Consider the following 18,430-nt stretch of genomic DNA (forward strand, 5'->3'; position numbering starts at 1 on the left):
TAAAAAGTCATAAAAACGTCACAGTATACAAAGACGTTTTTTGACATTTCATGCCTTACTATAATGTGAGGGTTTTTATGACGTTTTATGCCTTACTATTGTATGACATGAGGCATAATGAGTCATAAAAACTTCATAGTATACTAAGTTATAAAAAAGTCATAGTATAGTAAGGCATAAATAGACATGAAAACATCATAATATACTATGTCATTTTTTGACATTTGATGCCTTACTGTATTATGAAGTTTTTATGACTTTTTATAACTCATTATTAGATAATATTTTTATGACTTTATGCCTCACTATACTATGAGTTTTTATACCTTACTATAAACTATGAAGTTTTTATGACATTTTATGCCTGACTATAGAAAGGCATAAAAAGTCATACTATAGTAGGGCACAAAAAATGTCCTAAAAATATCATACTATACTATGACGTTTTTTTACATTTTATGCCTAACTATACTATGACGTTTTTTTAATTTTTATGCCTGACTATAGAAAGGCATAAAAAGTCATACGATAATAGGGCACAAAAAATGTCATAAAAAGAACATACTATACTATGACGTTTTTTCACATTTTATGCCTTACGTTTTTTTTTGCCTTACTATACTATGACGTTTTATGCCTTACTGATATAGTAAAAAAAAACGTCATAGTATAGTAAGGCATAAAAAGTCATGAAAAAACATCATAATATACCATGTCTTTTTTTGACATTTGATGCCTTACTGTATCATGAGGTTTTTATGACTTTTTATAACTTATTATTAGATAATATTTTTATGACTTTATGCCTTACTATACTATGAGTTTTTATGCCTTACTATAAACTATGAAGTTTTTATGATGCTTTATGCCTAACTATACTATGATGTTTTTTCACATTTTATGCCTTTTTTTTTTATTTTTATGCCTGACTATAGAAAGGCATAAAAAGTCATACTATAATAGGGCACAAAAAATGTCATAAAAACAACATCCTATACCATGAGGTTTTTTTTACATTTTATGACTAACTGTACTATGACTTTTTATACTTTACCATACTATGTTGTTTTATACCTTACTATACTATGTCGTTTTTATGACTTTTTATGCCTTACTATACTATGTCGTTTTATACCTTACTATACTATGTCGTTTTTATGACTCTTTATGCCTTACTATACTATGACGTTTTTATGACTCTTTATGCCTTACTATACTATGTCGTTTTATACCTTACTATACTATGTCGTTTTTATGACTCTTTATGCCTTACTATACTATGTCGTTTTATACCTTACTATACTATGTAGTTTTTATGAATTTTTATGCCTTACTATACTATGTCGTTTTTATGACTCTTTATGCCTTACTATACTATGACGTTTTTATGACTTTTTATGCCTTACTATACTATGTCGTTTTTATGACTCTTTATGCCTTACTATACTATGTCGTTTTATACCTTACTATACTATGTCGTTTTTATGACATTTCATGCCTTACTATAATGTGAGGATTTTTATGACGTTTTATGTCTTACTATGGTATGACATGAGGCATAACAAGTCATAAAAAACGTCATAGTATACTAAGATATAAAAAGTCTTGACATTTCATGCCTTACTATATACTATGACGTTTTTATGACTTTTTATACCTTACTATACTATGACGTTTCATGACTTTTTATGCCTTACTATACTATGACTTTTACTAATACTTATGCACACCCTCACTTTACATACCTGTACAGCACACACTTGCACTTTAACTGCTCTTTTGCACTTCTGGTTAGATACTAACTGCATTTCGTTGTCTTAGTACGTGTACTCTGTGCAATGACAATAAAGTTGAATCTAATCTAATCTAATCTAACTATGTCGTTTTATACCTTACTATACCAAGTCGTTTTTATGACTTTTTATGCCTTACTATACTATGACTTTTTATACCTTACTATACTATGACGTTTTATACCTTACTATACTATGTAATTTTTTTGACTATTTATGCCTTACTATACTATGACTTTTTATGCCTTACTATACTACATTTTTATTAATGACTTTTTATGCCTTACTATACTATGATGTTTTTATGACTTTTTATATCTTACTATACTATGTCGTTTTATACCTTACTATACTATGTCGTTTTTATGACTTTTTATGCCTTACTATACTATGACATTTTTATGACTTTTTATGCCTTACTATACTATGTCGTTTTTATGACTCTTTATGCCTTACTTTACTGTCGTTTTATACCTTACTATACTATGTCGTTTTTATGACTTTTTATGCCTTACTATACTATGTCGTTTTTATGACTTTTTATGCCTTACTATACTATGACTTTTTATACCTTACTATACTATGTCGTTTTTGTGACTTTTTATACCTTACTATACTATGTCGTTTTATACCTTACTATACCAAGTCGTTTTTATGACTTTTTATGCCTTACTATACTATGAAATTTTTATGACTTTTTATGCCTTACTATACTATGACTTTTTATACCTTACTATACTATGTCGTTTTTGTGACTTTTTATACCTTACTATACTATGACTTTTTTTACCTTACTATACTATGACGTTTTATACCTTACTATACTATGTAATTTTTTTGACTATTTATGCCTTACTATACTATGACTTTTTATGCCTTACTATACTACATTTTTTTTAATGACTTTTTATGCCTTACTATACTATGATGTTTTTATGACTTTTTATATCTTACTACACTGTCGTTTTATACCTTACTATACTATGTCGTTTTTATGACTTTTTATGCCTTACTATACTATGACATTTTTATGACTTTTTATGCCTTAGTATACTATGTCGTTTTTATGACTCTTTATGCCTTACTATACTATGACATTTTTATGACTTTTTATGCCTTACTATACTATGACTTTTTATACCTTACTATACTATGTCGTTTTTGTGACTTTTTATACCTTACTATACTATGTCGTTTTATGCCTTACTATACCAAGTCGTTTTTATGACTTTTTATGCCTTACTATACTATGAAATTTTTATGACTTTTTATGCCTTACTATACTATGACTTTTTATACCTTACTATACTACATTTTTTTTAATGACTTTTTATGCCTTACTATACTATGTCGTTTTTATGACTTTTTATATCTTACTACACTGTCGTTTTATACCTTACTATACTATGTCGTTTTTATGACTTTTTATGCCTTACTATACTATGACATTTTTATGACTTTTTATGCCTTAGTATACTATGTCGTTTTTATGACTCTTTATGCCTTACTATACTATGACATTTTTATGACTTTTTATGCCTTACTATACTATGACTTTTTATACCTTACTATACTATGTCGTTTTTGTGACTTTTTATACCTTACTATACTATGTCGTTTTATGCCTTACTATACCAAGTCGTTTTTATGACTTTTTATGCCTTACTATACTATGAAATTTTTATGACTTTTTATGCCTTACTATACTATGACTTTTTATACCTTACTATACTACATTTTTTTTAATGACTTTTTATGCCTTACTATACTATGTCGTTTTTATGACTCTTTATGCCTTACTTTACTGTCGCTTTATACCTTACTATACTATGTCGTTTTATGCCTTACTATATATGACATTTTTATGACTTTTTATGCCTTACTATACTATGACATTTTTATGACTTTTTATGCCTTACTATACTATGACTTTTTATACCTTACTATACTATGTCCTTTTTGTGACTTTTTATACCTTACTATACTATGTCGTTTTATACCTTACTATACCAAGTCGTTTTTATGACTTTTTATGCCTTACTATACTATGAAATTTTTATGACTTTTTATGCCTTACTATACTATGACTTTTTATACCTTACTATACTATGTCGTTTTTATGACTTTTTATGCCTTACTATACTATAACATTTTTATGACTTTTTATGCCTTACTATACTATGTCGTTTTTATGACTCTTTATGCCTTACTTTACTGTCGTTTTATACCTTACTATACTATGTCGTTTTTATGACTTTTTATGCCTTACTATACTATGACATTTTTATGACTTTTTATGCCTTACTATACTATGATGTTTTTATGACTTTTTATATCTTACTATACTATGTCGTTTTATACCTTACTATACTATGTCGTTTTTATGACTTTTTATGCCTTACTATACTATGACATTTTTATGACTTTTTATGCCTTACTATACTATGTCGTTTTTATGACTCTTTATGCCTTACTTTACTGTCGTTTTATACCTTACTATACTATGTCGTTTTTATGACTTTTTATGCCTTACTATACTATGACTTTTTATACCTTACTATACTATGTCGTTTTTGTGACTTTTTATACCTTACTATACTATGTCGTTTTATACCTTACTATACCAAGTCGTTTTTATGACTTTTTATGCCTTACTATACTATGACATTTTTATGACTTTTTATGCCTTACTATACTATGACTTTTTATACCTTACTATACTATGACGTTTTATACCTTACTATACTATGTAATTTTTTTGACTATTTATGCCTTACTATACTATGACTTTTTATGCCTTACTATACTACATTTTTTTTAATGACTTTTTATGCCTTACTATACTATGATGTTTTTATGACTTTTTATATCTTACTATACTATGTCGTTTTATACCTTACTATACTATGTCGTTTTTATGACTTTTTATGCCTTACTATATATGACATTTTTATGACTTTTTATGCCTTAGTATACTATGTCGTTTTTATGACTCTTTATGCCTTACATTACTGTCGTTTTATACCTTACTATACTATGTCGTTTTTATGACTTTTTATGCCTTACTATACTATGACTTTTTATACCTTACTATACTATGTCGTTTTTGTGACTTTTTATACCTTACTATACTATGTCGTTTTATGCCTTACTATACCAAGTCGTTTTTATGACTTTTTATGCCTTACTATACTATGAAATTTTTATGACTTTTTATGCCTTACTATACTATGACTTTTTATACCTTACTATACTATGACGTTTTATACCTTACTATACTATGTAATTTTTTTGACTATTTATGCCTTACTATACTATGACTTTTTATGCCTTACTATACTACATTTTTTTTAATGACTTTTTATGCCTTACTATACTATGATGTTTTTATGACTTTTTATATCTTACTACACTATGTCGTTTTATACCTTACTATACTATGTAATTTTTTTGACTATTTATGCCTTACTATACTATGACTTTTTATGCCTTACTATACTACATTTTTTTTAATGACTTTTTATGCCTTACTATACTATGTCGTTTTTATGACTCTTTATGCCTTACTTTACTGTCGCTTTATACCTTACTATACTATGTCGTTTTTATGACTTTTTATGCCTTACTATACTATGACATTTTTATGACTTTTTATGCCTTACTATACTGTGACTTTTTATACCTTACTATACTATGTCGTTTTTGTGACTTTTTATGCCTTACTATACTATGACTTTTTATACCTTACTATACTATGACGTTTTATACCTTACTATACTATGTAATTTTTTTGACTATTTATGCCTTACTATACTATGACTTTTTATGCCTTACTATACTACATTTTTTTTAATGACTTTTTATGCCTTACTATACTATGTCGTTTTTATGACTCTTTATGCCTTACTTTACTGTCGCTTTATACCTTACTATACTATGTCGTTTTTATGACTTTTTATGCCTTACTATACTATGACATTTTTATGACTTTTTATGCCTTACTATACTATGACTTTTTATACCTTACTATACTATGTCGTTTTTGTGACTTTTTATACCTTACTATACTATGTCGTTTTATACCTTACTATACCAAGTCGTTTTTATGACTTTTTATGCCTTACTATACTATGAAATTTTTATGACTTTTTATGCCTTACTATACTATGACTTTTTATACCTTACTATACTATGTCGTTTTTGTGACTTTTTATACCTTACTATACTATGACTTTTTATACCTTACTATACTATGACGTTTTATACCTTACTATACTATGACTTTTTATACCTTACTATACTATGACGTTTTATACCTTACTATACTATGTAATTTTTTTGACTATTTATGCCTTACTATACTATGACTTTTTATGCCTTACTATACTACATTTTTTTTAATGACTTTTTATGCCTTACTATACTATGTTTTTATGACTTTTTATATCTTACTATACTATGTCGTTTTATACCTTACTATACTATGTCGTTTTTATGACTTTTTATGCCTTACTATACTATGACATTTTTATGACTTTTTATGCCTTACTATAGTATGTTGTTTTTATGACTCTTTATGCCTTACTTTACTATGTCGTTTTATACCTTACTATAGTATGTCGTTTTTATGACTTTTTATGCCTTACTATACTATGACATTTTTATGACTTTTTATGCCTTACTATACTATGGCTTTTTATGCCTTACTATACTATGACGTTTTTATGACACTTTATGCCTTACTATACTATGACGTTTTTATGACTTTTTATACCTTACTATACTATGACGTTTCATGACTTTTTATGCCTTACTATACTATGGCTTTTTATGCCTTACTATACTATGACTTTTTATACCTTACTATACTATGACTTTTTATACCTTACTATACTATGTCGTTTTATGCCTTACTATAGTATGTTGTTTTTATGACTTTTTATACCTTACTATACTATGACGTTTTATACCTTACTATACTATGTAATTTTTTTGACTATTTATGCCTTACTATACTATGACTTTTTATGCCTTACTATACTACATTTTTTTTAATGACTTTTTATGCCTTACTATACTATGTTTTTATGACTTTTTATATCTTACTATACTATGTCGTTTTATACCTTACTATACTATGTCGTTTTTATGACTTTTTATGCCTTACTATACTATGACATTTTTATGACTTTTTATGCCTTACTATAGTATGTTGTTTTTATGACTCTTTATGCCTTACTTTACTATGTCGTTTTATACCTTACTATAGTATGTCGTTTTTATGACTTTTTATGCCTTACTATACTATGACATTTTTATGACTTTTTATGCCTTACTATACTATGGCTTTTTATGCCTTACTATACTATGACGTTTTTATGACACTTTATGCCTTACTATACTATGACGTTTTTATGACTTTTTATACCTTACTATACTATGACGTTTCATGACTTTTTATGCCTTACTATACTATGGCTTTTTATGCCTTACTATACTATGACTTTTTATACCTTACTATACTATGACTTTTTATACCTTACTATACTATGACTTTTTATACCTTACTATATATGTCGTTTTTGTGACTTTTTATACCTTACTATACTATGTCGTTTTATACCTTACTATACCAAGTCGTTTTTATGACTTTTTATGCCTTACTATACTATGACATTTTTATGACTTTTTATGCCTTACTATACTATGACTTTTTATACCTTACTATACTATGTCGTTTTTGTGACTTTTTATACCTTACTATACTATGTCGTTTTATACCTTACTATACCAAGTCGTTTTTATGACTTTTTATACCTTACTATACTATGTCGTTTTTGTGACTTTTTATACCTTACTATACTATGACTTTTTATACCTTACTATACTATGACGTTTTATACCTTACTATACTATGTAATTTTTTTGACTATTTATGCCTTACTATACTATGACTTTTTATGCCTTACTATACTACATTTTTTTTAATGACTTTTTATGCCTTACTATACTATGATGTTTTTATGACTTTTTATACCTTACTATACTATGTAATTTTTTTGACTTTTTATGCCTTACTATACTATGAGTTTTTATACCTTACTATACCAAGTTGTTTTTATGACTTTTTATGCCTTACTATACTATGAAATTTTTATGACTTTTTATGCCTTACTATACTATGACTTTTTATACCTTACTATACTATGACGTTTTATACCTTACTATACTATGTAATTTTTTTGACTATTTATGCCTTACTATACTACATTTTTTTTAATTACTTTTTATGCCTTACTATACTATGATGTTTTTATGACTTTTTATATCTTACTATACTATGTCGTTTTATACCTTACTATACTATGTCGTTTTTATGACTTTTTATGCCTTACTATACTATGACATTTTTATGACTTTTTATGCCTTACTATACTATGTCGTTTTTATGACTCTTTATGCCTTACTTTACTGTCGTTTTATACCTTACAATACTATGTTGTTTTTATGACTTTTTATGCCTTACTATACTATGACATTTTTATGACTTTTTATGCCTTACTATACTATGTCGTTTTTGTGACTTTTTATACCTTACTATACTATGTCGTTTTATACCTTACTATACTATGACTTTTTATACCTTACTATACTACATTTTTTTTAATGACTTTTTATGCCTTACTATACTATGATGTTTTTATGACTTTTTATATCTTACTATACTATGTCGTTTTTATGACTCTTTATGCCTTACTATACTATGACTTTTTATACCTTACTATACTATGTCGTTTTTGTGACTTTTTATACCTTACTATACTATGTCGTTTTATACCTTACTATACTATGACTTTTTATACCTTACTATACTACATTTTTTTTTATGACTTTTTATGCCTTACTATACTATGATGTTTTTATGACTTTTTATATCTTACTATACTATGTCGTTTTTATGACTCTTTATGCCTTACTATACTATGACTTTTTATACCTTACTAGACTATGTCGTTTTTATGACTCCTTATGCCTTACTATACTATGTTGTTTTATACCTTACTATACTATGTCGTTTTTACGACTCTTTATGCCTTACTATACTATGTCGTTTTATGCCTTACTATACTATGACTTTTTATGCCTCACCATAGTCTGACTTTTTATACCTTATTATACTATGATATTTTTATGACTCTTCCTGCCTTATCATACTATGATGTTTTTATGACTCTTTATGCCTTACTTTACTATGTCGTTTTATACCTTACTATACTATGTCGTTTTTATGACATTTTTATGACTTTTTATGCCTTACTATACTATGACATTTTTATGACTTTTTATGCCTTACTATACTATGACTTTTTATACCTTACTATACTATATCGTTTTTTTATGACTCTTTATACCTTACTATACTATGTCGTTTTTACGACTCTTTATGCCTTACTATACTATGTCGTTTTATGCCTTACTATACTATGACTTTTTATGCCTCACCATAGTCTGACTTTTTATACCTTATTATACTATGATATTTTTATGACTCTTCCTGCCTTATCATACTATGATGTTTTTATGACTCTTTATGCCTTACTTTACTATGTCGTTTTATACCTTACTATACTATGTCGTTTTTATGACATTTTTATGACTTTTTATGCCTTACTATACTATGACATTTTTATGACTTTTTATGCCTTACTATACTATGACTTTTTATACCTTACTATACTATATCGTTTTTTTATGACTCTTTATGCCTTACTATACTATGTCGTTTTTATGACTCTTTATGCCTTACTATACTATGTCGTTTTATGCCTTACTATACTATGACTTTTTATGCCTCACCATAGTCTGACTTTTTATACCTTATTATACTATGATATTTTTATGACTCTTCCTGCCTTATCATACTATGATGTTTTTATGATGCTTTATGCCTAACCTATACTATGATGCCTTACTAGGCATAAAAAGTCATACTATAGTAGGGCACAAAAAATATAATAACATTCCTTTTTTTTTTTACATTTTATGCCTTATTGTACTAAGAGATTTTTCTTACTTTTTATGCCTTACTAAAACATGAGTTTTTTTCACATTTTTATGCCTTACGTATTTTATGAAGACTTTTCATGCCTTATCATACTATGGCGTTTAATGCCTCACTGACATAAGCCATAAAAAGTTATAAAAAAAAGTCATAGTATAGTAAGGCAAAGTTATACAAAACTCTAGTATATTATGATGTTTTTATATTTTTATGCCCTACTATAGTATGACTTTTTATGCCTTTCTATAGTAACGCATAAAGGCATGAAAAGCTCATAGTATAGCAAGGTGTAAAAAGTCATAAAAAATTATAAAATCATAAAAATTTCACATTATAATAAAGTATCAAAAGTCAAAAAACGTCATAGTACAGTATGATGTTTTTATGACTTTTTATGACTAGCATAAAAAGTCATAAAAAAAACTTTTAATATAGCAAGGCATAAGATGTCAAAAAACATCATAGTATAGCAATGCATTAAGTCATTAAAATGTTATTGAATAATAAGGCATAAAAATTCATAAAAATGAAATGTCATAAAACATCATAGTATAGTAAGGCATGAAATGTCTCAGCCTTAGTATACTATGATTTTTTTAATGGATTTTTATGCCTTATTATACCATAATGTTGTCATGCCTCATGTCAGTAAGGCATAAAAAGTCATAAAAAAGTCATAAAAACGTCATAGTATAGGGAAAGATGGGCAAGACAAGGCAAGGCAAAAGTTTATTTGTATAGCACATTTCAACAACAACAATTCAGAGTGCTTTACATAGAGCATGAAAGGCATCAAGACACAATATTAAAGCAACACAAGTGAAAACATATTTAAATACACTTTACTATACTATGAGTTACTTTTTAGGCCTTACTATAGCAGGGTATAAATTGTCATAGAATAGCATGATGTTTTTATGACTTTTTATTTGACCTTAATATACTTATGACGTTGTTATGCCTTATTATTCTATGACAGAAGGCATAAAAGGCAAGTTTATTTGTATAGCACATTTCAACAACAACGCAGTTGAAAGTGCTTTAATAGAGAATGAAAGGAATCAAGTCAGAAAAAAAAGCAACACAAGTAAGACATTAAAGTATAATTTAAAAAGTATTGAATTTGGAAATAAAAAGAAGCTAAAAAGGAATAAGACAGATGAAACAGGAGAATAAAAGTTACAGTGCAGTGTAAAATATTAACTAATTAGGTTTAATAAAAGGCAGTGGCAAACAGAAAAGTCTTCAGCTGTGATTTAAAAGACCTGAGAGTTCCAGCAGACCGGCTGTTGTCTGGGAGTTTGTTCCATACATGTGGAGCATAAAAACTGAACGCTGCTTCTCCATGTTTAGTTTGTACTATGGGGATAGAAAGCAGACCTGTTCCGGATGACCTGAGAGGTCTAGATGGTTCATAACGTAGCAGCAGATCAGAAATGTATTTTGGCACTAAACCATTCAGTGCTTTATAAACCAACAACAGTATTTTAAAATCAAGTCTTTGATAGAAGGGAAGCCAGTGCAAAGATCTGAGAACTGGAGTTAAAAATTCATAAAAAATGTCATACTATACCATGACGTTTTTGTGACTTTGTATACCTTACTGACATAAGGCATAACAACCTCATGGTAAAAAATAATTTCATAGTATACTATATATAATAATATAATAAGGCATAAAAAGTAATAAAATGTCATAGTATAGTAAGGCATGAAAAGTCAAAAAAAAAATTTTGTATGGTAAGGCACAAAAAAGTAAAAAAACGTCATAGTATAGACATCATAGTATAATACGGTATAAAAAGTCATAGAAACGTCCTAGTATATTAAGGTATAAAAAGTCATAGTATATACATCATGGTATAATACGGTATAAAAAGTAATGGTATGGTAAGGCATAAAAAGTCATGAAAACATCATAGTATAATAAGGTGTAAAAAATCATAGTATGGTAAGGCATAAAAAGTCATAAAAACGTCATAGTATAGTAAGGCATGAAAAGTTATAAAAAAACGTCCTAGTATATTAAGGTATAAAAAGGTCATAGTATATACGTCATGGTATAATACGGTATAAAAAGTAATAGTATAGTAAGGCATAAAAAGTCATAAAAACATCATACTATAATAAGGTATAAAAAAATCATAGTATAGTAAGGCATAAAAAGTAAAAAAAAAAAAAACATAGTATAGTAAGGTATAAATAGTCATAAAAACGTCATTGTATAGTGAGGCATAAAAATTAATTAAAAAAAAAACTTAGTATAGTAAGGTATAAAACTTCATAGTATGGTACGGCATAAAAAGTCATAAAAATATCATAGTACAATAAGGCATGAAAAGTCATAAAAACATCATAGTATAATGAAAAGCCATAAAAACATCATAGTATAATAAGGTATAAAAAGTCATAGTATAGTAAGGCTGAAAAGTCATAAAAGGTCTTAGTATAATAAGGTATAAAAAGTAATTTAAAAAAAAACTTAGTATAGTGAGGCATAAAAAGTCAAAAAAACGATATAGTATAGTAAGGCATAAAAAGTCATAAAAACGACAAAGTAAGGCAAAAATAAGTCATACTATAGTAAGGCATGAAAAGTTATAGTATAGTAAGGCATAAAAAGTAAAAAAAAAACGTCATTGTATAGTAAGGTATAAAACGACATAGTATAGTAAGGTATAAAAGTCATGAAACGTCATAGTATAGTAAGGTATAAAAAGTCATAAAAACGACATAGTATAGTAAGGTACAAAAAGTAATAAAAAAAAAACTTGGTATAGTAAGGCATAAAAAGTACAAAAAAAAAACATAGTATAGTAAGGTATAAATAGTCATAAAAACGTCATAGTATAGTAAGGCATGAAACGTCATAAAAAAACTTAGTATATTAAGGCATAAAACGTCATAGTATAGTAAGGTATAAAAAGTCATAGTATAGTAAGGCATAAAAAGTCATAAAAATATCATAGTACAATAAGGCATGAAAAGTCATAAAAACATCATAGTATAATGAAAAGCCATAAAAACATCATAGTAAAGTAAGGTATAAAAAGTCATAGTATAGTAAGGCATAAAAAGTAAAAAAAAACGACATAGTATAGTAAGGTATAAAAAGTCATGAAACGTCATAGTATAATAAGGTATAAAAAGTCATAAAAACGTCATAGTATAATAAGGTATAAAAAAATCATAGTATGGTAAGGCATAAAAAGTACAAAAAAACGACATAGTATAGTAAGGTATAAAAAAATCATAAAAACAACATTGTATATTAAGGCATAAAAAGTAAAAAAAAAAAACGTCATAGTATAGTAAGGTATGAAACGACATAGTATAGTAAGGAATAAAAAGTAATTAAAAAAAACTTGGTATAGTAAGGCATAAAAAGTCATGAAACGTCATAGTATAATAAGGTATAAAAAAATCATAGTATGGTGAGGCATAAAAAGTCATAAAAACGACATAGTATAGTAAGGTATAAAAAGTCATAAAACATCATAGTATAATAAGGTATAAAAAGTCATAGTGTGGTGAGGCATAAAACGTCATAGTATAGTAAGGCATAAAACGTCATTAAAAAGTCATAAAAACGTCATAGTATAGTTAGGCATAAAAAGTAATTAAAAAAAACTTGGTATAGTAAGTCATAAAAACATACTATAATAAGGTATAAAAAAATCATAGTATAGTGAGGCATAAAAAGTCATAGTATAGTAAGGTATAAAAATGACATAGTATAGTAAGGCATGAAAAGTCATAAAAATATCTTAGTATAATAAGGTATAAAAAGTCATAGTATAGTAATGTATAAAACGTCATAAAACATCATAGTATAATAAGGAATAAAAAGATTTTAAAAAGTCATAGTATAGTGAAGGTATAAAAACGTCATAAAAAAATAGTATACTAAGGTTTGTAAAGTCATAAAAACGTCATAGAATACTAACACATAAACAGTCATACTATAATAAGGTATGAAATTTCAAAAAACGTCATAGTATAGTATGATGTTTCTATGACTTTTTATTCTATGACGTTCTATGCCTTAGTGACATAAGGTATAACAACGTCATAGTAAAAAAAAAAAAAACTTCATGGTATAGTAAGGCATAAAAAGTCATTGTACAGTAAATGGTCATAATATGGAAAGGCATTAGAGATGCCAATAAACCTAATGTGCATTTCACACCTAGTGTGTGTTTGGACTGCGGGAGTAAGCTGTACCTGTAAAAAAAAAAAAAAAAAAAAAAAAAAAAACCCACGCTGGCACATGGAGAACATGCAAAATCCACTTAGATAGGGCTCAGGCCAGAGGTTCGAACCCAGAACTTTCTCTTTCTGTTAACCACTGAAACACAGAGCTGCCCTATCATAGTATAGCAAGGCCTAAAAACATCATAGTACAGTAAGGCATAAAAAGTATAGCATAGTATAGGACATATAAGGCAGAGCAAATGGAACAGTAGTAGTCAAAAGTACAAGATTAAACAATTTCAAACACACGAGGAGAGCTGTCTGCAGTTGCTGTTGTGGATTCATGTCTTAAAAGTCTCTCCTCTCCCACAGTCATCTACAGCACCAAACTGTACCGCTTCTTCAAGTACATAGAGAACAGAGACGTGGCCAAGTCTGTGCTGAAGGACAGAGGACTAAAAAAGATCCGTCTGGGAATAGAAGGTACAGAGTCAAAGGGTTTTCTTTTCCTATGTTGTCTCAAAACACTGTTTCCAGTAATAATAATGTATGGACTGGCTGCTGCTTTTTTCCTGTTTCTGCTTCAGATAAGAGGTTTGATAAATTCTCTGGGGAAATTTTACAAGAATGTGGCTGACAGCACAGTATGTCATAGCTAGATACATTAATTTCTATAGATCTTTGTCCTTAGCTGTTGTCAAAACATTGTTATATACTGAGTCACTGTCGCATCCAGTCTGACCTGAAGATGTAGTGCTGCTTAGAGGCCATATTATAACGTCTTGTCTTGTAAACACAATGATGGCTGAAGCTATTGACAAGAATGGTAAGTAAACAGCTGCTAATGCTAACACTGGCTACGCAGCAATAGCAAAACTTACAATTAGCTCCCTATAAATGTCTTTATGGCTGAATCTGTGGCATAACATGTTTTTACAGACGGAATAAGAAAAAGTGTATTCACTAAAAAGTCAAACTATTCCTTTAACTTCAACAAGAAGGCTGTAGTTGTTTCCTTAAATATTCTTCTGATCATTTCTTTTTCCTTTTGTTTATACCAGGCTACCCGACCTATAAAGAGAAGGTGAAGCGTCGTCCTGGAGGTCGTCCAGAGGTCATCTACAACTACGTCCAGCGTCCCTTCATCCGCATGTCCTGGGAGAAGGAGGAAGGGAAGAGCCGCCACGTGGACTTCCAGTGCGTCAAGTCCAAGTCTACCACCAACCTGGCTGCGGCTGCCGCAGACATTCCCCAGGACCAGCTGGTGGTCATGCACCCTCCGGGTCCGCAGGTGGACGAGCTGGACACTCTGCCGCCATTGCCACCAGCCAACGACCCCCACCAGCCGGCGCCTGGGCAGGCGCTGGAGAACAACACAAGCCCCCAGCCCCTAGCACAGGCCCATGAGGGCCTGAACCAGCAGGCTCAGGACAGTCCGAACCCGGCCGCGCACAGCCTGGCCCACAGCAACCAGCAGCAGCACGGCAGCAGCCACACTCAGGCCACTTACCATTACGAGCCGGACCCTGACACACCGTCACCCTCTGCATGAGACTGGTGGCACACACATACACACTTTCACCCTGCTGTGTTCACACTGCCAGCAACAACGCTTTTATTTACATCATTACACTGAGCTAAATTCAGAGCTAGAAGCTGCTAAAGAGGAATGAAGCACTCAAACACAACTATTCTCTCAGCATCAAAATGAGATTCACATTCAGTAGTGACATAGTGAAGCACAGAAACCTGATTGGCCTCATACAGCCAATACGCAAAGTTCAACCTTTCTCAGCCTGAACTAGTGCCACTTCCTGCCACTTGTTGCTTTCAGTGTGAACACAAACTTTGTTCCTGTAACCCCCCCCCACGCCCAATCTCCTCCTCCTCCTCCTCCTGAGTGGCTAAACACCACTTTGCCTTCTGTTGCACATCTGCTGCAGCCTTTTCACACAGCGTCCGAATGAACGAGAGCTGCTCAGCCAACCATAGGTAAAAGCACATCAGCAGGCCTCCTCACCCACCTCTCTCCATCATGTGGTTTTATTTATCTGACGAAAGGAGAATTCAGTTACATTCTGTAAACATGTGAAAAGACAAGAGTACTGTATTTCATTATAAAGAAGCATGTGTGACGGCTGTGAGTGTGTCGAGTGTGTGTCGTGCTGCTTGGATACTGTACCTCTCTGAGAAAGTGGATTTCAGTGCCTCTTCAGAGTCGATTTGGGGGCTGGTCGGTTGGTGAAGTTTCACTTTTTCCAGCACATGTGAAGGTCTTGATGAAAGAGTGAAGTGTGTTTTTGTTTTACACAACATAGATGAGTGTTTTTCATATGTTCCACTCCTTCTGTTGTTTATATCAGTTGATTTTAATCCTAGTTTGTTGAAGTCTTGTGTTTTCACTTTTTTTTTCCCCCTCAGCTGCTCAGAAAACTCTGCACAGGTTCATCACCACTGCTGTGAGCACACAGGATGTCAGAAAAGATGTTGAACACAATGTTTTTCTAATAAAGAGTATTCACAACACCGGTGTCAATCACTTCTTTATATTTAATTCTTTTCCATGATAAAGCGAATGGATGGTTGTTTTCAGGTTTTAGTGGTCGGCCTGCAGGACCACTTCTGCTATAAATGGATCTGTAACAGTGACTATAAATCTTAGCTATTTGTATGTTTTGCTAATGCTACATAGCTAATGTTAGCATTAACAGCTGTTTACTTACCAGTCTAGAGGAAACGTTGCGAGTTCAAATAAAAGGAAGATGTTTTGCTTCTATTTCTATCACTTCTTTTCTTGTACTGCATGCTAACCAGCTAGCCCCGGACCAGTCGGACTGTCGAGTCACTTTCCGATACCGAGTCACTGCAGCATCCAGGCTGCCCTGAAGAAGTAGCGCTGCTCAGGGGACATATTAGTATATTGGTTGTATATTAGTATTGGTTAGTATATGAGTAAGAACAGATGTTTTAGAGAACACAGCTGTATTTGTATCTATCCTTTTTTATTTTAGTGTTCCTTACCAACAACAAAAAACAAATATTACAAATGCTAATTGTTTAAACAGAAATAAAACACAGTCCAAACACAGTCCAAAAAAAAAAAAAAAAAAGCTGCAAATCAGAAATGATCAATTAAACAAAAAGTATGAATGTGACTAAACAATTGGTACCTTTGTACTTGACTCCATTGAGGCATCTTCTTCAAGTGTAGGCCCATATGAACAGAGGAGACAGAGCAGGATCCCCGGAGTCTAGACACTGGTGGTGGTGCAAGTGTCCCTGGAAATCATGGAGGTTACAGTGGAGTTGGGTTGCGTAACAGTAGGTCTGAAAGACACGCAGGCAGAAGTGCAATGAAATTTAAAGAACTGCAGCCAGTAAAACCTCGAAAGATGATTGGTCAGTTATGGTGATGTCAGGATTGTGACAGCGTGGGAAAGTAAATAACCAACATAAAGATCCTCCTTATTGAACTTTGGACAAAGCTTCATAAATCACATTTTTAGATAAAAGTTTCTGCCAAATGAGTAAATTTCCACTTCAATAGTAACAGCTGGCAGGGATTAAATGAGACAGCAGTTTCTCATACTGTATGTGCTGCTTTATACCTCTACATTTCACTGGGAAATATGGCGTTTTCACTCCACATTTATCTGGTTTATCTAGCAGATTCAGATTGTACAAACAAAACGTGACCAACTTATTAAATATTATGCATTGCTACATATTAAACTATTCAACAGTATTTACAGTAGTTCAAATAATCTCTGAATACAGGCTTTTTTACCTGTAATTGAGTATTTACATTACAGTATAACTACTTTTACTATGCACTCGTAAAATCAGCATTTGAAAGCAGTTACTTGCGATAAGATGTGTGACAGATGAGGCAGGCCTGCAGACTGTGAAGAAGCCGATCTAATCGGAGTGGAGTGACTCAGCACCACATCCTGGATATCCTGCATCCCAGCTGGTGCAGCGTTACACACATCACTGCTCTGTCATCGCATCATGATTGGAGACACTCCTGAGAGTTTGTAGAGCAATACTGTGACCAGATGTATCAGTTGACACAAGCAGCAGGGTCCTGGGCTTCGACCTTCAACCGTGTTAATATGAAGTATGTTTTCCTTTTCTACCATTTAAAATCTAACAATATCTGAGCAGTGACAGAACTTAAGGGAACCAAAAGACATTAACGTCAGTAGCTGTGGTCCAGAAGGCCTCATTAAGATACAGAACATGAACAAGAAACCTTCTGAGTATTAATTTTCAAACTGTTTCGGGAGGTTTTTCTGAAGGTTTGGCAGCAGATAAAAGAACGTTTGATAGCTGGAAATGACCCGACTCAGGAATGGGGAATAAGGATTAAATATACATA

The 18,430-nt window shown here is 30.6% G+C and overlaps 1 protein-coding gene across 2 annotated transcripts in view; it reads left to right on the forward strand.

The window, feature by feature from the left end:
• The window catches only part of LOC130176479 (BTB/POZ domain-containing protein 10-like), a 31,837-nt gene extending 15,264 nt beyond the window's left edge, over positions 1 to 16,573 (forward strand). For both annotated transcript variants that reach the window (XM_056387598.1, XM_056387597.1), the window contains exons 7-8: positions 14,422 to 14,532; positions 15,111 to 16,573. In XM_056387598.1, the coding sequence (XP_056243573.1) occupies positions 14,422 to 14,532; positions 15,111 to 15,601 (602 nt within the window). In that variant the 3' untranslated portion in view covers positions 15,602 to 16,573. The remainder of the gene's footprint in view (positions 1 to 14,421; positions 14,533 to 15,110) is intronic.
• Positions 16,574 to 18,430: the final 1,857 nt, after the last annotated feature.

The sequence above is a fragment of the Seriola aureovittata genome, chromosome 10, assembly GCF_021018895.1.
Source record: "Seriola aureovittata isolate HTS-2021-v1 ecotype China chromosome 10, ASM2101889v1, whole genome shotgun sequence".
Taxonomy (NCBI): domain Eukaryota; kingdom Metazoa; phylum Chordata; class Actinopteri; order Carangiformes; family Carangidae; genus Seriola; species Seriola aureovittata.